Source organism: Simochromis diagramma, unplaced genomic scaffold (genome assembly GCF_900408965.1).
Source record: "Simochromis diagramma unplaced genomic scaffold, fSimDia1.1 OVJJ01000107.1, whole genome shotgun sequence".
Classification (NCBI taxonomy): Eukaryota; Metazoa; Chordata; class Actinopteri; order Cichliformes; family Cichlidae; genus Simochromis; species Simochromis diagramma.
The window spans coordinates 1,759,071-1,781,187 of record NW_024387209.1 but is presented as its reverse complement, the minus strand read 5'-3'; the positions used below and the strand labels follow the sequence as shown (position 1 = coordinate 1,781,187).

General features: G+C 41.0%; 2 protein-coding genes across 2 annotated transcripts in view; both read right to left on the bottom strand.

Moving 5' to 3' along the window:
• Nucleotides 1-22,117, bottom strand: part of LOC120746273 (NLR family CARD domain-containing protein 3-like) — a 183,842-nt gene that overhangs the window by 99,235 nt on the left and 62,490 nt on the right. The window lies entirely within an intron of this gene.
• Nucleotides 10,826-22,023, bottom strand: LOC120746288 (B-cadherin-like). Its single transcript, XM_040051719.1, has 12 exons — nucleotides 21,856-22,023; nucleotides 20,609-20,764; nucleotides 19,869-20,010; nucleotides 19,387-19,559; nucleotides 15,989-16,117; nucleotides 15,174-15,359; nucleotides 14,776-15,023; nucleotides 12,646-12,788; nucleotides 11,743-11,834; nucleotides 11,426-11,558; nucleotides 11,076-11,291; nucleotides 10,826-10,974 (listed from the first exon to the last, which is right to left on the bottom strand). Exons 1-12 carry the CDS (start codon nucleotides 22,006-22,008, stop codon nucleotides 10,841-10,843), a joined length of 1,905 nt encoding a protein of 634 aa, XP_039907653.1. The 5' UTR covers nucleotides 22,009-22,023; the 3' UTR covers nucleotides 10,826-10,840.

The following is a 22,117-nucleotide window of genomic DNA, read 5'->3' as shown; positions in this document are numbered from 1 at the left end:
CCTCGCTATTGAGCTTACTAGGGGTTACTTCCTGTTAGTAATGCCGATGTTGAGTCTCTCGCGCCATGTCCAGTCTCCGCCCCGTTCTCCACTCGCACCTTTCCTTCCACCCTCTGTTGGGGGCATTGCGACGATTTTTTTAGTGCCAACATACAAAGTTCCCGGTCCTTTGTACACCCCCACGCAACGATGGTGCATAACTGTTCCTGTCGTTCTCTCACTTCCTCTCCATTTGCCTCCGGGTTCCTCCCCCCAGCCGCCCCTTTCCATTCATAGTTCACAGACAAACGCTCCCCTTATCCTTCCCCTTCATACCCTAACCCCGCCTCTCATTCTTCCCCCCTTTCCACATATTCCCCCACACATCTCTCCCCTTCCATCAACTTTCGCTTTGACCCTCCTCCTACTTCCCACCTTTTCTTTTCCCCCCTCACAGTCATCAGCGCCCCTCCCCCCCGTTGCACTCTACCCGTCCTGCCTACCCCTCTCCCTAAAATATGCCCCACTCATCCCCCCATCTACGGTCCTCCAAGACCTTGTTCACAACCCATTATCCCCCGCAGACTCCATCCCCCCACCCTCCAACTACACCCAACCTCCCCGCCCCCCCAGCCGACCCCCAAACCCCCACACCCCCCACTGCCAGGACTCAGAAGCCCCCACTAAAGCAACCCTCCCCCTCCTCCCAAAATCACCCCTTACCACATATGCTAATCTATGCAGATGTTTACCCTTACCAATCCGAGTTATTGTCCATTACCAGTTTCCCTAACCGACAAGTTTCTAATGTCCCCATTTAGGTTAAAGCGGAGTGTATTTGTGTTAGAAACGTCCCCAAAAGTCATAAGCATATGGCATACTAATGACTATAGTTGGATATGTTGCGGGATTTTTTTTCTAAAAATAGTATCATGTCCCTTTTTCAGTATAAATCTATCCATGAAGTCTGTAAACAATTTATCAATGATCCCCACACTCAAGCAAGGGTTATGTTAAAAAAAAGAACAACCCCTTCATTATGTCTAAGATTTAAAAATACAGAACAAATACCAATCAGAATGAGGACTAAGATAAAGAAATCAATCCGAAAAGTAGTTACACATACCTTAACATATGCATGTGTTTAATGATCAGAGTTCATTGTATTTACCAGTTCCCTAAGGAAAGTTTCCCACTGAATGTCCCCATTTAGGTTAAAGAGGAGTGTATTTGTGTTAGAAATATCCCCAAAAGTCATAAGTATACTGTACGGCATACCTATGACTATAGTCAGATATGTTTTTGTATTGTTTTTTACAAATAGTGTCATGTCCCTTTTTCAGTATAACTCAATACATGAAGTTCGAGAACAATTTATCAGTGATCACCACACTCAAGAGTTATGTTGTAAAATCCTTCATTATGTCTAAGATTTGAAAATATGGAACAAATACCAATCAGAATGAGGACTAAGATAAAGCAATCCATCCCCCAAATCATTACACATATCTTAATATATGCAGATGTTTAATAATCAGAGTTCATTGTATTAACCAGTTCCCTAAGGAAAGTTTCCCATTGAATGTCCCCATTTAGGTTAAAGAGGAGTGTATTTGTGTTAGAAACATCCCCAAAAGTCATAAGTATATGGCATACCTATGACTATAGTCGGATATGTTTTTGTATTGTTTTTTAAAAATAGTGTCATGTCCCTTTTTCAGTATAACTCCATACATGAAGTTCGAGAACAATTTATCAGTGATCACCACACTCAAGAGTTATGTTGTAAAATCCTTCATTATGTCAAAGATATGAAAATATGGAACAAATACCAATCAGAAGGAGGATTAAGATAAAGTAATCCATCCCCCAAATCATTACACATACCTCAACATATGCATATGTTGAGGTATGTGTAATGAGTTCGTTGTATTTACCAGTTCCCTAAGGAAAGTTTCTCATTGAATGTCCCCATTTAGGTTAAAGCGGAGTGTATTTGTGTTAGAAACGTCCCCAAAAGTCATAAGTATATGGCATTCTAATGACTATAGTTGGAATTGCGATTTTAAAAAATATAAAGACTAAAAAAAGTAAAAAGATTTTGACAAATTACATAAAGTTCAAGATATCAGGTTCTTTCTGCAGTTCAGGGTCGGACGTGATGGACGAATGGAGCTGGAAGAAGTCCAACATTTCAATAGCAAATAACAAAACGAATAACAAAAATAAGTAGTTATTGGTTGTAAAATCCTTCATTAATCTCTAGATTTAACATATGGAACAAATACCCAATCAGAATTGAGATCATAAGATTAAAAGAAGACCGATACAAAGACACGTAGAAAGCCCAGAACTTACCAGGCAATAACCTTAACATATCTAAATGTATCGTTAGTTAAATACAAGTTCCATTGTATTCAACCAGTTCCTAACGAAAGTTTTCCCATTAGAAATGTCCCCATTTAGGTTAAAGGGAGGTATGTTGGTGTTCAGAACACGTGCCCAAAAGTCATAGCATGATGGCAATACTAATGACTAGAGTTGGATATGTTTGCGGGATCTTTTTTTCTAAAATATTAGATTCATTCCCTTGGTTCAGTTACATCGAATCCATGAGTCGGCAGACCACTTCTCATGATTCAAACGAAAAACCGACCACAGAGGAAGATAGAATAGCCAGCGTCTTGATGTTAGTAAAATCGTTCCTTAGTGTCTTAAGATTTGAAAATATGGAACAAATACCAATCAGAATGAGGACTAAGATACAGCAATCCATCCTCCAGATCATTACACATACTTTAACACAGGGGTCCCCAATCCCAGTCCACGAGGGCCGGTGTCCCTGCAGGTTTTAGATGTGTCCTTGATCCATCACAGCTGATTTAAATGGATAATTACTTCTCAACATGTCTTGAATTGTGATTCAGGTGTGTTGACCCAGGGTGAGATCTAAAACCTGCAGGGACACCGGCCCTCGTGGACTCGGATTGGGGACCCATGCTTTAACATGAGCAAATATTTAATAATCAGAGTTCATTGTGTTTACCAGTTCCCTAAGGAAAGTTTCCCATTGAATGTCCCCATTTAGGTTAAAGCGGAGTGTATTTGTGTTAACAACGTCCCCAAAAGTCATAAGTATATGGCATACTAATGAGTATAGTTGCATATGTTTCATAATTTTTTTCTAAAAATAGTATCATGTTCTTTTTCAGTATAAATCTATCCATGAAGTCTGTAAACAATTTATCAATGATCCCCACACTCAAGGGTTATGTTAAAAAAAAAACCTGCACTATCTCTAAGATTTAAAAATACGGAACAAATACCAATCAGAATGAGGACTAAGATAAAGAAATCCATCCGAAAAGTAGTTACACATACCTTAACATGTGCAGATGTTTAATAATCAGAGTTTATTGTATTAACCAGTTCCCTAAGGAAAGTTTCCCATTGAATGTCCCCATTTACGTTAAAGCGGAGTGTTTTTTTGTGTTAGAAACGTCCCCAAAAGTCATAAGAGTCAGGTATACCAATAACTATTGTTGTATATGTTTTTGCAATTTTTAAATGGAGGTATATTTCTGTATTTAGTATTAATCTACCCTTGAGATCAGTGACAAAACCGTTAATGGTCACTGATCGTTAATGACGATCAGTTAATGATCACTGTACTCTGGTACTATATCAATTCAATTTCATTTATGTATATCCTTTTGATTGTCCTCATTCAGGTTAACGCAGTGCATTTTTGTTAGAAATCTCTCCGGAAGTCATAAGAGTCATCTTCTTTGGCAGTTTTTAATTGTCGCTTGTGTATTTGTTATTCATGTTAAATCTACTCGTAACATCAGTGAAAACTAAAATTAAGATATCCATTCTAAAATCGTACAGCTTGTCTTATCACTCACAGATCTTTAATACTGTACTTATTGGTGCCCTGATGTAAAGGATATTTTGATTGCTTCTAATGTAGGTTAAAGTAGTGTGTTTATTAATAATTAAATTAAATCTTTATGATAGGTTTGGATAGTTTCTGAAAATCAAATGAACTCTTGGTAATTGTGTTCAAATTATCTGTGTTAACAATTCATAGGTGAAATTAGAAATTTCTTTTTAGTTTAATAGAATATAAAAACTAGTTTAACTGTCTAATGTTTGCCTATTTAACTGATGTTTATCTACTCAAGACTAACCAAGCTGAAGCAGCATCATGAGAAATGCCTGAAATGTAAAAAAAAAATTGATCTGCAACATCCAGATTCCTCAAGCAATGAGATTGAGTCTCTTCTGTCAGGTATGGAGCCAACAAAAAGACAATAGAACAAGAAAACGGATCAAGATGAAGACAGGGGACCAGGGACTTCTTCCCAGTGAACATATTTGGAAGCAAAGTTCTTGCCTTACAATTTGCTGGTAACAAACACTCAATAGTACAGATGATTTTTTTTAATCCAAGTTTCTCTGCATTAATGATGTGCATATAAACTCCCAAAACAACACAGTAGTAATAAATGCAGTCAAAAATTTAAATTGTTCTGTGGCCGAGACATTGGACATAGTTTTGATTTCTTCAAGATAAATAGAGACCTTAATTATTGTTTAGATTATTGTTAGATTGGGTAGTTAACATTACATTGTACTTTGAAGGAATTGCCTTTAACGGAAGTAATATCCCCAAAACTGACATAAAATAACTTGTGTATGTGTGTATTGCTGAAGACCCAAAAGGGAAGTATGGTCCCCAAAACTGACATAAAATAACTTGTGTATGTGTGTATTGCTGAAGACCCCGAATGGAAGTAAGGTCCCCAAAAGTGGCATAAAATAGTTTGTGTATGTGTGTGTCGCCGAAGACCCCAAATGGAAGTAAGGTCCCCAAAAGTGGCATAAAATAGTTTTTTTTATCTGTGTATCGCTGAAGACCCCAAAGGGGACATTAAACATTCCCAGTCCCCAATGGGAAGGTAAAAATACTGTCTGGACAAAAGTTGCTTAAAATGAAAATCTCAAGTGATTTTTTATTTCTGTGGTCTTGGAGGAGTAAAACTGAGTTGCCAGCTTGCTTCTAAACCATACAGAAAGTGGTGTCCCCAAAGGGGGGGAGTTAAGATATGCGACCCCAAACGGGACTTAAGCGAGTATGTGTGTGTGTGTGTGTGTGTGTGTGTGTGTGTGTCAGACCTCCTGCTGACCAAAGGGTCGTAAACGCAGGAAGCCTACATCAAAAGAAGCAGATCTTCCAGATAGGATGTATCTGCAATACAACAGCCCCCCACCAGAACCTCAAGAATCTGGGGGGAAGGACAGTGGAGTTTCATCAGTTAAAACAATGTACAAATGGTAAACATAAAAATGACAAACATCTAACAATTCAACTCTAACAAAAACAGTTTTATTCATTATAAAATACACTATCAGATTCATATCGGTATCGGCAGATATCCAAATTTGTGATATCAGTATCGGACATAAAACAGTGGTATCGTGCCATCTCTGTCTTATACATGTTCAAAATATGATGAATTTTCAGGGAATGCCTAAATGTAAAAGAGTTTGACTCCAAGTTGATAATTTGTCCCTTTCCCTTTGCATGTCAAATGTATAACTAAAGACAGTATTTTGGTTGGTGTAGCCTCACAACTGTAATGTATGGAGCCCTGCAAGGGACACTGGAGAAAAAAAATGAAGATGAACTTTGCGAGATCCTTTCCTTTGGAGGCTGCCAGGTCGAAGCTGACCGGAGGTCAAGGCACGATGTGCTGGGAGTGCAGTGTTCTCGCCGGCTCTAGTGGGCCTCGACCTCCTGATCAGCTTCAACCTGGCAGCCTCCAACGGATGGTGGCTAACAGATGTCTCCAAAAATGTCTGAGGACTTTTGCAAATATGTGATGTCTTGATAAACCAAGCAGATATTTGAAGTTTTCAACAGCTAAATTCTCGCCTGAAAATATTTTAAACATTTATTTTGTGACCCAGAAAGAGTAATGTTAAAACTAAGTAGCTGCCGACATTGTTGGAAAACTGGAATTGGCTTGGCCGTGCTATGAATTCTGGGATAGCTTGGGCCACGAAGGATATACCCGACTCATCAGTCAAATTTGGGAAAAATTAAAGATGCATTGGAGCAGCCTTCGAATTGTGACAGCCTTCGTTGCCTGGCTGTGACATAATTGGCCTCAAATGCGGCCTCCGAAGGATGATACGGCCTAAGTTGCAAAAGTTCATCTTCATGTTTTTTTTCTCCAATGTCCCTAAAACTAAATGGAGGGATAGTAACTGCATGTGTATATGTAAGTGTGTAAAAACTGCAGATAGTAAGATTAACAGAAACAGTATTTTGTCTGTATCTGCCAATTGTAGAATTCATCTCATGTAAACAATAACATGGCACAAGCGCAACGTCAAAAACGGCGCACACCTTTGACGTTGCGTGAGTAAATCTGTTTTACTCGTCCACACCTAATGCAATAGCGTTTAGGTGTCCATCTGTCTGCGCTAGGCTGAGTAGACCTGCACTCACCATCATCCCAGAACTTTTCATCTGTACATAAATGAACATGAATGAAACCAGCGATCTCTGTATGGAGACCAGTTCCAGGGGCAAACCTCTTTGCTGTCTCCTGCAGACATAATATATATTTATGAGTGATTCACTTTACACAGTTCAAATTTGGACAGGTTTTCTGCTTGCAGGCTTTTAGTATATGCAAAGCAATACATTCAACCAGTTGAAAAATTTCCACTTTCCTTGGTTTTGTCATGATTCGCTGTGTGGCAGGAAGGATTGGACCCAAATGCAGGACTCGTAGACGGGAGGTTAAACTTAAAGCGCAGCTGTATTGCTGAGAAAATAGACTTTACAAAAACAAACCAAAACCTCAAAGCAAAACTAGAAATTAAACTGGTAACAGGAACTAAGAAACCTACACTACAAACCTAACAGGAGTACAAGGGGGAAAAAAAAAAAAAAAAAAAAAAAAACACAGCATGAAGAGGGTACAACACAATACAAGGTAAGGAAAACAGGGCTTAAATACACACTGGAGTAATCAGGGAATATAAGACAGGAGGGAAACACAGCTGAGAGAAATCAGACTTAACAAGACAAGGGAAGCAAAACTAGACACATCGACACAGACTTTCAAAGTAAAACAAGAAACATGACAGGCAAAACTTAAAGCAAACACTATGACATCACAGACATGGGACCAGGGCAGGCACAGAGACACAGACTACACACAGAATAGAAGGGCTCAAAATACAAAAACAGAAACCAGAACACAGGATCTTCTTCCTCCTAGCGTTTTTCCCGCTCGGTTGCAGGGTCCGCTTTTCTGCAAAGTCGTCTCCACTTGGGTCGGTCAAGGGCGTCGGTCAGATCGGCTTCGATCTTCTTCACGTCGTCCTTGATTCGGTCCATCCATCTCCGCTTTGGTCTGCCTCTAGGTCGACGTCCTTGGGGGCTGAGCCGCAGTGCTGTTCTCACCACTGAGTTCTCATCGCTCCGTACCACATCTCCGTACCACCGCAGCCTCGCTTCTTGCATCTTATCTGTGATTGGCGCGATTCCCATCCTCTTTCTAACGTCGGTGTTCATGACGTGGTCCCATCGTGTCAGGCCTAGGCACCATCGCAGCATCCGCATTTCCATCGTGTGAAGGGCTTGTTCGTGCTTTGCGGTGGCTGGCCAGCACTCGGATCCATAGAGGGCGACGGGGTGCACTACACTCTTGTAGATCTTTGACTTGAGGCGATTGGGCATTCTTCGGTCACACAGGACGCCGGTGACTTGGCGCCATTTCATCCACGCTGCGTTTGATCCTGGCTCGTACATCTAGTAGGATATCGCCGTCATTGCTGATCACCGATCCGAGGGTATTTGAAATGAGGTACTTTCGCCAGATCTTCTCCATCGACGCTGATCGTGCCGTCGGTCTGGGGGCCCGCCTCTACGTATTCGGTCTTGTTGGTGTTGAGCCTCAGGCCGAAGTCAGCTAGGCGAGTCTTCCACTGCTGCGTTTGGTATTGCAGTTCTATTCGCGATTCATCGGCCAGGAAGACATCGTCGGCGTAGAGAAGTGTCCAGGGATGGGATGACTGGAGATCCGCCGTCGCAGTGTCCATGCAAAGGATGAAGAGCAGTGGGGGAGAGTGCCAAGCCTTGGTGGACGCCCACATTGATGTTAAAGGGCGGCGATGTTCCCACTGGGCTTCTGACCACGCTGGTGACTTGTCGGTAGAGGAGCTTTGTCCAGTTGACGTAGGCTTCAGGAACTCCATGTGATCGCAGGAGTGCCAGATGAGGTCGTGTGGGACACGGTCAAACGCCTTTTCCAAGTCGCAGGAGGGAAAGGCTATGTGGATGGTCTTGGACTTCTCTCGGGCTTCTCCAAAAGCCGGCGGGCAGCATGGTGGCGTCCGTCTGCCACGCCCCTGATGAAGCACATCTGGTTGGGGTAAGTGATGATTTCTCGCATCCTGGCGTCGATGATCCGTTCGGAAAACCTTATGGTATGGCTTAGAGTCGGATGGGCGGTAGTTGGAGCATTTCAGCACATCCGCCTTTCCCTTTCCAGATGGGCACCGTTATGTGGGTTGACCAGGCTGCTGGGACGGTCCCGTCTCTGATGCTGCTATTGAACAGCTGCTGCGGGACAAGGCGCCTTGGCGCCGAGCAGCTTCCAGAATCGTCGTGGTATGTCGTCTGGTCCGGCGTTTACCATTCTTCAATTTTACCGGGCTGTTTCCACTTCCTTGATGGTGATTGCGGGACAGGTCCTGGGCGGGCGGGTGCACTGTGATTGGCTGGGAGGGAACTCCCCCGTTGCAGATACGGAGAAATACTCGCTCCAGCGATTGAGGTGGCGGCGGGTCGCGGAGGGTTGTGGTTGCATCCTTGAGTGTTGCACCTGGACCAATATCCTGTGTCTCCGATTGTGGGCTGCTGGCAAGGCGGAACCAGAACACAGGATAATAATAATAATAACCAACAAAGTACAACAATAGAATCAGATATAACCATAATACAAATCGAAACCAAAACATAAGAAACTCAAAATGCTGGGTCAAAAAGACCCAGAACCATGACAGGATTATTTATCCTCTCTGAAGAGCCTTAAAGCATACAATTCAATTATTAATAACTACAGTTGTTATTATTTATAATATAGCTGAACACCCATCAATAAAAAATACCAGTGGAAACACCACACTCTTCTCTCACCTACGTTTTCTGTTCCCTTTCAGTTTTGGTTGCCTGAAATTGAAAATTCCATTAGTCAGAATTTATGTTAAATAACTATACTCTACCTCTACTGCTGAATATGAAGTTATTTTTATTTTTGTATGATACCTGATTTATATTGAATATGGCTGAAGTAAACCAAAGTCTAAAATACTTAGTCATTTGGTTAATTGTAATTTAGCATTATATAACTCACATATAAACTATCAATTGTAATTTTAAATGGTTTAAAAGCATGTAGAATAGCATATGTAGGCAAGTACATTTCTCCTTTTGTTATCAAGAAGCAAAGACAAAAGGGAAAAAAAAACTGAATCATTCGTCCCCACCAATGCCAAAATGAAATCTACGCCCTTGACTTCACAGATACACAGCAGATAGTAGGAGCTGGCAGCAGTATTACCAACAGTGCTCTGAGTCTGAGCTCAGCAAGCCACATTCTGCAGATACTGACATTTCGACAATGTGTTGAGCGCAGATGTTTGGAAACGCAGTTCAAAGCACACAGGTCACGTGACCACAAACTTTTGGTGCACTTCTGTTCTCTAAGCGACAACAGGATTCCATTTTATACTTAAAATCAGTGTGGAGTCCTGTCTATGCCCCTCAACAATAATATTTAACTATTAATCACAGTTTTGCTAAATAAAAGGATCTGGCTTGCATCAGTCACATACGGTGGCCCCTAGAGACAAAGCACATACAAACTCCAAAACACAACGGAAGTGTCACGGTGAGTGAGATGAGTCGTGTGGAAGAAATAAAGGAGGATCCAAACGCAGGCACTTGCAAAGGTGAGAGGGTGGTTTATTAAACACAAAAATATAGATGGACAAATGGTAAACGGAGAACTAAACTATACTGGACAACTAAACTACTGAGCCTGAACAAGGACACGAACCTGAACATGAAGGAAGACGGAAGATGGTATATGACGGTGACAGCAGGGAGAACACACGAAAGGAACATGGTAGATACACAGACGGACCAGCAACTACAATGACAGAAGACACGACTTAAATACACACAGAGAAACACAGGGAGATTACAGGTGGTGGACACAGCTGGGAGTAATTAACGAGACGAGACAAGGCAGGTAAACTGAACACACTCACATGAGACGCAGTCCTTCACAATAAAACAGGAAACAAGAGATCACTACACAAAGACGCAGACTCGACATTGAGAGACAGACAGAAAATGACACATGGAACTAAACCCACACAAAACATGAGAACACAAATGCTAAACCGTTACATCTAACCGTACAAACAGTTCTGGGGGCCGACCGTGCACACGGCAACGGCGGTGGTGCAGACAAAACAAATCAGGAGGCCGGCCACTTGGAAGGCAGTGGCGGCCACTGAGCAGGTCCGGAGGACGACCGCAAAGCCAGCGGTTGCGAAAAGGAAAGCGGCCGGCAGAGGCGAGGCGGAACAGGACGAGCTGGGTCCAATGACGGTGTGGCAACCGCAGGACCAGACGAGGCAGGAGCAGACGAGGCTGATGAAGACACAGAGGCCGGACCAGGCGTGGATGAAGACACAGAGGCCGGACCAGGTGTGGATGAAGACACAGAGGTCAACGCTGCAGGCGTGGATGAGGCTGACGCTGCAATCAGAACTGGTGTCCATTTACCTGATCATCCTCTCTACTTTGCTCTCTGTTATAGTAGAAGATGTTGTCTTTAGATGTTAGCTCCTTCTGCTCCTCTTTCCTCAGACTGACAAACAGCACAACCAGGACCAGCACTGAACACAGAGCACAAAGTTTAGCACACAACAACCAACCAAATCCACTTAGCTGGGAAAGAAAACAGAGGCTACAAGTTATAAATCCATTCACAACTCACTGAGCAGCAGAATGCCTCCAAGTACTCCCCGAATAATGGGCAGGTTGCTGCCACCTAAAGCACGCTGAGTACACATCAAATCTTCTCCCTTGCAGTCGCACACTTCAGCTTTGATGATGTTGTCCTGCTCCAGGCCATGCTTGTCTGCCACTGTCAGTATAACACTGTAATTTCCACTGGGCAGCTCAGTGGCTAAATTAAAGATGATGCCTGTTCCTAAAAAAACCCAAAACAGATATTCGCAGGAAATAATCTCAACACAAGTGATGAAATATATTAAGTTTCTATTTCAAAATATTTCACATTCTGGCCATGTGACTGGACAGCATCAGTTTATACAGTGTACATACTGGTGTTGTTCATCCTAGCGGTCCAGTTGGTCTTTGACATGCCCTGTAAAGACACCGAGTAGGGAGCTCCAAATTCTGGTCCGTCTTTATCTGTTACTGACAGCAGCTGAGGAGCTGGATCCTTGTTGCACACCTGAGGAAACACAAAGCCTTTATGCTAATATTCTGTATCACATGACTGCATACATAGGGCTTGGTTAAACTTTTTAATTGATCGCATCTTGAAGTCGGTAGATTCAATAAATACACCCATCCTGCACCACTATTTGATGTGTTAGATGAAAACACCTGTTGAGCTGGTGGGAAATAAGACACACCTTGATTTCACGCTCTTCAATAAATGGAGCATTGTCATTGACATCTTCCAGCTGAATGATCAGAGTACCAGTTCCTGTAGCTGGGACTGCATCTGGTCACAGAACAAACACAGATATTCACAGGTGGGTTCCATCGACAAAGTGAAATATAGTCCAAATTTTAACGCTCAGAGACTTTCCTCTGGTCTTCCAGTTCTTATATAACTGACATTTGACACACAAATAATTGAAGGTACTGCAACAAAGGGCGACTGTGGCTCAGGGGATTGGGAAGCTTATCTGTAACCGGTAGGTTGCCGGTTCGATCCCCCTGCTCTCTCTGTCTGGGTCGTTGTGTCCTTGGGCAAGACACTTTACCCTACCGCCTACTGGTGTTGGCCAGAGGGGCCTATGGCACGATATGGCAGCCTTGCTTCTGTCAGTCTGCCCCAGGGCAGCTGTGGCTACAACTGTAGTTTCCCTGCACCAGTGTGTGAATGTGAGAGTGAATGAATAGTGGAATTGTAAAGCGCTTTGGGTGCCTAGAAAAGTGCTATATAAATGCAATCCATTAACAAAGGGCAACAATGTTATTAGCTGTGAGCATGCCAGGAACATCTGTTTGTACTGGAATTTGTATTGCAAAGAGTGAGCGCATGTGCACACACACACCTTAATCCAGTGAACAATAAAATACATTTTGTTTCCCTGATGTCACTTTTGTGTCTTGATAAACTCTTTCCTCATGTTCATCTCTGACATTGTACAGATTTGTTAAAGTAGAGGTGAAAGAGCCACAGCAAAACTCTTGTTTACCAGTGTAATTATTCAGACACTTGTTATTTTATGAAATCATATCAGTGGTCATTGTGTATGGGAGTCAAATGATGATAAGAATCCGCATCAGTCTTAACTCCCACCTACCATTATCATAGGCCCCGATGGTAGCGATGTATCTGTCGTTTGTGACAAAGATACCCTCTCTGTCCATGGACGCTCTCACTTTAATAAGGCCTGTGTCCTTGTCCACGTTCAGCCAGCCTGCAGGGTCATTCATTATTTTGTACCTGTACAAGACAGTCACAGAAAAGATGGTAATACAGTGCAGGCGGGGTGATTACAATTAGCATGTTTCACAATATGGCACAGTGTGTTATTTGATTTTGGACATTTGTCGGGCTGTATTTTTATTATGCAAATTTAGCTCTGTGCAGACCACGAGTGACAATAATAGTTATCTTTCTTCTTAATATCTTATATGTTTCTTCTTAATATTTCTTCTTTTTAATATTTCTTCTTTTTAATATTATCATTATTTTATCTCTTAATTCTTCCCTCATGTTTAATCCATGGTGTTACGATAACTGTAATTGGACAAATGAACTGTTACAGGTTTCTCACGTTCTTTATATTTGGGGCTTTGATAAGCAAACCAAATGTACTATGAGTGTAGCCAGAGGTAGCCAAAATAGATGTGGTACACAAATATTTTTAGAAATATTTGTGTACCACATCTATTTTGAATTACATATACAAAGTGGGTTTTTTTGTAAAGTACGTCAACACTTTGCATTGTTAGGATTGTTACATCTATTGTTAACATCAAGTGTTTTAAAGAAAGAAAAGAAAAGAGAGAACCAGTTCATCTCTCTCTGGTAATCAGTGGTAGTACTGGGCTGGAACCTATTTTGAAAACATTCTTCAGAGATTTTGGTCTATATTGACCTGACAGCATCATGCAAATTGTAGTCAGTGAACAGGGCGTTCCTGTCATGTTCAAGAAACCAGTTTGAGATTATCTGAGTTTTGTGACATGGTGTGTTATCCTGCTGGAAGCAGCAATACGAAGATTGGTACACCGAAGGCAGGGATACAGCCAGAAGCAGGCCGTGGAATTAGTATTGGTATTAAGAGGCTCAAAGTGCCAAGAACACATCTTTCACACCATTACTGACATCCTGAATTGTTGACATAAGGCAGGATGGAGTCATGCTTTTCATTGCTTTCATGCTTGTCAAAATGTAATCCTACCATCCAACAGAAATCAAAACTCTTCAGACCAGACAACATTCTTCCAATCTTTGTTTTTCCAACTCTGGTGAACCCAAGTGAACTGTATTTTGTTTGTTTGTTTGTTTTTAGCTAACAACTGTGTCCCGCACTGTGATGGTTCACTGGTGTAGCCCATCTGCCTTAAGGATGAATGTGCTGTGCATTTAGAGATGCTGCTCTTCATATGATGGTTATGCATGTCTACCTATGAATATCTAGTGGTTATTTGAGTCACTGTTGCCCTCCTATCAGCTTGAAGCAGTCTGGACATTCCCTTCAGATATAAACAAACAATTTTCACCCAGAGAAATGTCGCTCACTTGGTGTTTTCCAAATCCCCTTTCTGACCCAATTTTGCAGTGATTTGTATTGTGGACTGGAATTGAACCAACAACTTCTCACTTGCCAAACCAACTATGCTCATATGGAAAAGATGTATATAAATCTTATAAAGTTTGTATCTGTCTTGTGTGAAACTTTTATGAAAAGCATATAAGAGTGAAAACAGATATAAGATCCCTTGAAAAATTATATAATGAAACTTGTATGTTTTGGATACTTACTAAAACAATATATGAAAGTGGCCACTTTCATGAGTAATCACATATAAGTTTTTACTATTTCTTTTCCATGTGGGTGGAGCCAAAAATAAATGATATATATACTATAGTTTTACCTTCAAATGATCAATGGATATATAGTCACTTCTTTTCTTCGACTATTGTTTCCACCAATTTATTATTTATGTAAATTTACAAGGAAATATTACACATTTTACAGACTTTTATTCCCTGTTTGGAAACTGAACGCCTCTTTTTTACAGCCCCTCAGTCGGTTTGCCAGGTGCCAAAAAACAAAGTCTGGGTACTAATGAAGTGTTTTTATAGTGTACTTTTGACTGAAAAACTGAATGTTTGAGGCACTTATGAGGTCGGTCATTGTCTCTGTCAGTGAGAAATTTGTTCATAGTAAAAAGGCTTTTTTTTGTCCTGTTTGACTTACGAGACTGTCTGCTTGCGTGCAGTGTCTGTGTCTGAAGCGATGTACTGCACCACGACTTCATCCACAGCAAGGTCCTCTGGTTTTACCACAAGCATCTCCTTTGGATCAAATATTGGAGCTTCATTCACATCTCTCACACTCACCACCACTGTGGCGGTAGAAGTGACCACAGAAACACCAGCAAAAGGAATCTCATTCTCCACTGAAACCAACAGAGTGTGCTTGCTGGCCCTCTCGAAGTCCAGCTCCTGGTTGGAAGGAAGAGAAAAAAAACATAAGGGTGTTGGCAATGTTAAGTTACAACAAATCACAGGAAGTACTTCCATCGACTAAAGAAAATATTCACTGATGATAAATATCTCCCAATATTATGAATGAATTCCTGATTTTCTTCGTACCTTTGCAGTAGAAAGGATTCCTTCCTGTTTGTTAGTTCCCGTTTTTACTGTGAAAAGTCCATCAGGATCACCACTGACGATCTTGAACTTGGCGTTCCAGGCTGGAGTTTGTGGTTCATCCTCATCTGTTACCATCATCCTAACCACCTCAACATCCTTTTTGTTTTCATCAACTGTTGAATTATACTGTGGGAAAATAAAGGATGGGAGTGAAAACAGATCTAAAGCCTCCTCATTAGGGATAGAGAATAATGGCCTCATTTTGTAGTCTGTGTCATTATACTGGGCTCATTACTTACTGCACAGCTGTAGAATTTTATTAAATAAAGTTAATTCACTAAAAATGGAACAAAAGTGTTTTTAAAAAAATTAGCATATTTTCCATGTGCTGTCAAAGACTCACTATTCCCTGTACAAACCAGGGCACCCTGATGCATCTCAAAATCTATAGATAACTACATTTTCATTTGTGACAACTAGTTGTCAACTACGTGGAGGCAGCTCTACTATGTAGATATAAATATTATAATTTCTTTAATAATTTTTACTTAAATTGACAGCAGTATTTTACTCATTGCCGGCTGTACACATGTAAATGCCAAAGTTACACACAAAATGTAGCACATGTTGAACAGCTGCTAAAGTGCACATGCTGTGGACATGTTTTGTTCTATTGTGGGTTTTTGCTGTTTTTACTATGTGTGAGTGCAACATTAGTAATGCAGTTAGATACAGACTGAATGTGTTCTGCTTTAACAGAGTGAAAAAGCAGCAGTTAAACAGGAAGTTTGCAGTTACGAGTACTTCGTACTTACAGATTTCTGAGTGAAGACTGGAGCGTTGTCATTGCTGTCCATCACCGTGAGGATGACTTTGGTTTGTCCAGTTAACCCTTCTCCTGCCATATCTGCTGCTTGCACTGTCAGAGTGTACTGTGGATATTTCTGTTAAGATACAGGGACTGTTAAGGTAGATCAGCTCATCAACAGGAAGGAAGCAACACTGACATCAGTTTACACACTTCTATAACACACAGCTTTCAAACTGCTGACTAGAGTCGTTCATCAATGAAGGCTTGGCACTCTGCCGAAAGGCTGAAGCGAAACTCATTTTATATTTTGCTTATGACAAATACCTGTAAACCTGATGCCATTAACTAATAATAGCCGTGTCGAAACTTTTTAAATATAGTGTATTCCCTGACCAGCTAGCAGGAGGCTGTTTGTTTGGCATGGGAAGTTTGAAACAGACGTGTCGACGCTGTGTCAAGCTTCCGAAGCACAGAAGTTTCGATACACCGCTCCAAAGCGTGGTTCAAAACACCTAGGTCATGTGACCACGACTCACCAAGGTTTTGGTTTTGGTGTGCTTCACCCCAGTTTCGACAGGTGGGGTACCTGCTGCTTCTACACACTGCCAAGCAGTGTTGGGTAACTACGTTATTATTGTGGTAACGAGCACGGTAACTAGTTATTATGCCAAAATCAGGAACGCGTTAGTCGTTACTGGGATTTAGATAGGGTCGTTACTCGTTACTTCGTGTGGTAACATCGCGGAGCTTCCACAGATTCAGTAACATTAGCAAGTGGTGGAGGCCAGCAGGTGGATGAGAGAAAGGGGAGGCAGGAGGAGGAGAGACCCGAGGCGGGCGCCGGTCCGAGTGTCAGGTGAACTGAACTTCAGGTAAGAAGTTATGACCTGCAGTCTGTCTGGGTAAACCAATAAAAAAACAAGTTTAGGTGGAGTTTATTTTCGTTACTCTGACTTTTCCCGTACTGCGTACTAGCTAGCATGACTGGGTTTCTATACAGCTGGGTGGGTGCTATGTTACTGATGTTGAACTTTATTTTGTTCATAAGGTTAATTATTAGAGTTGCCAACCATCCCGTAAAAAACCGAATCGTCTCTTATTCAGAGAAAATATTACGCGTTTCGTATTGAGGTGAAAAGGAACAGTTTGTCCCGGACTTCAGCTACAATGAAAAAGACACAAAGCTGGAGTTACTCTGTGTTTACGCTGCACAGCTGCCTCTTCTTCTCTCATCCTCTCACCCTCCCTCTCCTGTTGCTACTTCAATCATGAAACTGATCAATGATCAGCTGATCGGCTTTTCTCTCTTGTTTGTTTATCGCTCACTTTGCGCCAGAAAGAGGAAACCAGCGGATGTCGCGCTAAACAACAGCAGCACTTTTAAGCTTGATCAGCTGTTGTTAGAATTTATTTAATATTAATTTCTAGTATCAGCTGATGTTTGCTGGAGCCACAGCTGTAAACCTGCTGGTCATGATATGGTTTGGTTATGTGGTGAGAGGGAAACATGAAGATGAAACCAGGAGATGTCCTTACTGGATCATCAGGGCTGAACAGGTGATGGAGAAACAGGTTTACCTTTTAGTTAACATGAATGAGTTGAAGGGAAGTTATGATCTGTTTCTGAGAGACAAATAACACCAGGATCCTTTTTTACGTAGCTGACAGCTGGTAACTGTGCAGGGGCGGGTCTAGCAAAGTTTTGCCAGGGGGCCAGGTAGGGCATTAACAGGGAGAGGGGGGCACAAAGAAATACTTTTCTTTCTTATTCTCATTTAAAATATCTAACTTTTAAAAAATAATTATCTTAATCTTACAACAAACGATTGATAGATTGATGCATATATACCATCAAAACAGTGAACATCACTGTCACAACAGCATTTGTTTTCATTCAAAGGCTTTATGATTTTTCCTATAATGGTGGGCCGGTCTCTAGTCAAAATCCCTGGGCCGATTTTTTGTCCCAGTCCAGCCCTGTATGCAGCTCATCTGCAGTCTAGTGTTACCTACATCTTCCTATTCAGAAGGCAGAATTTCCGAGTTCTGAGTACAATCGAAAGCACCACGACTGCAGTTTTTGTGTTGGATGTAAAAAGCGCACAAGACTGGCAAAGTTATGGAAGCAACACATTAACAAGAGAATTCTGAGTAAAACCAAAGTTACTTTCCCTAGTAACTAGTTACTTTGAAGTAACTTGAAGTAACTAAGTTACTTTTGATAGAAGTAACTAGTAATGTAACTAAGTTACTAATTTAAAGTAACTTACCCAACACTGCTGCCAAGTGCAAGGATTCCTATCTTAACTAGAGCCAGACTGGACTGGGACAAAAAAAAAAAAATCAGTCCTGGCATTTTTTGTCTGTGATTGATATATACCATGCATACCTTGATCTATGTATGCTCAAGGTGGCAGGGAGGGAAGTTTGCCAACTATCGGAGCTGCAGAAAGGTGCAATGAATAATGTGCGTAAGTACAGCAAGCTGTCCATACCTTAGACCTTGGAAACTGCCAAACAATGACTTACAGCCTGGGCCAGCTGCTTGAAGAACTATACCAGAGTAATAGAAGGCAGCAGAATAAACCAGCTGTTCTCCACTGAAGGGGTGAGCAACAGAATGGCAGGGGAACAATATGGGAATAGCATCACCAAGGCTGTAGACAAAGCAATATTCGAAGCGCATATAGAAGTACGCAACCCTATAACGCCAATGCTCAGTGGCTAGTGGATCTAAGAACAGACAACAGCAACTTTCCTGAACAGGTACGGGTAACCATCACAGTGGCAGACAGCCAAGAAAGGGTCTCTATGAAGAATTGGACAGCACCAGGCTTGGACAGCCCGACGTGGTTCACATTTACTGACTGAAGAAACATACTGTACTCCATGTGAACACCTATAAGTACAAATGAACCAGCTGCTTGTCAGTGAGACCTCTTCCACACCTGGAATGGCTAACTGAAGGCCGGATAGCCCTGATTCCCAAGAACCCCCAGAAAAAGTCACAGGGAAACTGAGTTAACAATAAAAACCCTGAAAACCATGAATTTCACACCCGAGCCTCAACTCTCGCAGCCCGGTACCAAACGACTTGGCCCGGGGTTTGGGGGCCACTGGTGAAATGTAAGCCAGAAATAGAGACTGTTAGCCTGTAAAGTAAAAGTGTAACCTCATGAAATCTGTTGGTTTCAACATTAAGTAAAACTTTTATTTGAAGGCAAACATTTTCAAGTTTCACAATTGAAGAAATCACCAGCAGGGTTTTGATGCAGCACCCTCTTTCTGACTGATTTCTAGCAGTGACAGGCAGACTACTGATCCTGATTCATTATAAAATACTTTTTTCAGTACTTAGGCGTAAAAGGACACTTGTACGTTAAATATGTTAACAAGTCTTACCTCTCTATCCAGTCCTCTACCAGTGATTCGGATGCTTCCAGTAATTGGGTTGATTTCAAACATGTTGTCAGTGGGCAGCGGTGGGTCCTGGTTCAGAATACGATAGCGGAGCTCTGAGTTGTCAGTACTTGGCTCATCGTCATCTTTGGCCTCAACCCTAACCACCTCAGTCCCTGGAGTGGAGGAATTCAGAAAAAGGAAATAAAGAGCAGACGTTTTAGAAGGTCTTCACATTGCTTCATTTAAGTATTTATTAAATCAAAATAGAGTTAGCGTAAAAAGTCTAATTTCAGCCCACATTGTAATTTTCTGAAGGTTATCTTAAAATTCATTGCATTTAAACCTCTGCACTACATTGATTTCTATTGATGAGAATTGTAGATAGTTTTAAAAAATAAAGAAAACTGCAAATAAGTGCCAACAAGTTTGCTTGTTCAATATCTCAAAAAACAAAATAATGTCAAAAATATGTTTAAACATACCGATGGCCGTGGCCTCAGCAACATTTGCGTTGTACTCCACCGTAAAATAAGGTTTGTTGTCGTTCTGGTCGATCACATTGACTATAATCTCCATAAGATCGTCAGCTCTTCCTGCTCCGTCACTCACAGCATGTGCTTCAAACTACACAGACAGAAGATTTCAACATGTTTGATTCACCTTTAAATTGATTCACTTATCTCTACGCCTTCAACATTACACACAATACAAACAAGGTAAAGATTTCAGTGTGACTGGTGAATTTAATATAAACTGAATTGAATTCTTTTAAAATTCTAGAAATAAAATGAAATGAAAAGGCTTATTGTCTTGACTCTACACATTTGATTCATTTACAGTAGGTTTTGTGTGGCGTCACTTGACTTCTTGTTTCTGTCTCTCAAAAGGGTTTTTGTGTGTTCCATTTCAAAACAGCCAAAAAGACCTGCAATGTCCAGATGTAAAGGTTTAACAAACCTAGTAAGACTAGTAAAGACTCTTAATACTTATCTAAACTGAACATTTCAGACTGATCTGCACATCAAGAATCTTATTTCTTAACTGTGAAGTATTGTCTGTAGTTGATTAAAAAACTGAATTAATTTCAATATGATCCTGAAACACAAGATGTTACAAAAAAACAACAACATGATAGAATAATCAGGATAAAAGTTTTTATTATTAAGTGATCTTTAAAACATACTCACTTTGGAACACATTTGGACAAAGTGAGGATGATTACCGTGTAACTGGCTGTTTCCTCTCTGTCGAGTGGTTGTGTTACATACAGATTGCCCGTCTCTCTGTCCAATCTGAAACGACCAACAGGGGGCAGATCAGCTCCAGGACCAGTGATGCTGTAAAAGATCTTCTTTAATTTATCTTCATTAGAGCGGATCTGGAAAAAACACACAGGACTGAGTTAGATCACTCTCACTGTCTATGGTAAAGGTTATGCAACAATAAAGAAGCTGTGGAAGTTCATCTTCAAAAATATCAAGAGATTCCTCAAATCAACAAGATTGCTAGATTCTCTAAGCACTTGGGATTTTTTAAATGTGTTTCTTTTTTTATCAGAAGACAAGCTACAGTTACTAATTTTAACTAATTAGCTTACTGTTACTGCTAACCATTTTAATGTTTTTTTTCTATAATATCATCTTTTATCTTAATTGGATAATGTAGCAGTGAAGATACACAGAAAACGGGGAAGAAGGAGAAGGGAAACACACACACAGGAAAGCGCTGCACGTCAAACTCAGACTGCTGCACTGCAGCCATGTGACGTGTGGTCGCCTGCTCATCCACTGAGCTCACGTGGCCCCCAATTCACTTTTATTTATATTGTACCAATTCACAACAAAAGCTGCCTAAAGATGCTACAATATTTGAGAAAGAACCTCAAGAATCAGCTGGTCTGGAAGCACTTAGTGACAGTGGGAAGGGAAACCACTCTTTTAACAGGAAGAAATTTCCAGCAGGACCAGGCTTAGCATTTAAACGCTGAAATTTCAAACACAAAATATGACTAAACATTTTACTTTCTTTCTTTGCAGTCGATATCAATACATTTATGGTGAGACAAATTAAGCTCAACTGTATGTAAATAGGGTGAAACATGACTCTGTATGTGTGTATGTGGTCTCTGGTTAGGATAAATCTGTTATTCTAATTTTTCCCCCAGGTGGGGGACAGTTATTGTTGACTGCTAATATCTTGCTCTCATTATCGTAAATAGCAAATAAACTTTTGATCTGTCTTTTAAGAAATAATGTTTCTTTCACCAAAAATATACATATTTTTACTCAACTAAAGTTAACAAGGTCAGCTTATGACAAAGACACATCCAAGAAAAGTGAAAACTCTGCAGATTCAATAATGAGAATTCAAAATAGGGGGAAAAGACTTGCTGACTGCAGAGGAAACATATAAACATTTACAATGCACTTTAGTGTCAAATTCTTCACAAGGTCCTTCAGTTCCTCATACCTGAGCTACTTTCAGGGGATGGGTTCCTCTCTTATTCTCAGTAACACTGAGTGGAGGAATAACCCAGTCTCTCTTCCTCCTCCTCACCCCTCCACCAGACTTGGGGAATTGAAGAACAGACACTTGTGGATCATTGGTAATCTGGGAAAACATGCAGAAAGCTTGGATAGAAGAACACTCACAAATTGACAAACTGCAATAAAGACTACAGATTATATTGTATATCTCAGAATTACACAACTTAGAGAAAGGAGAGGTAAGT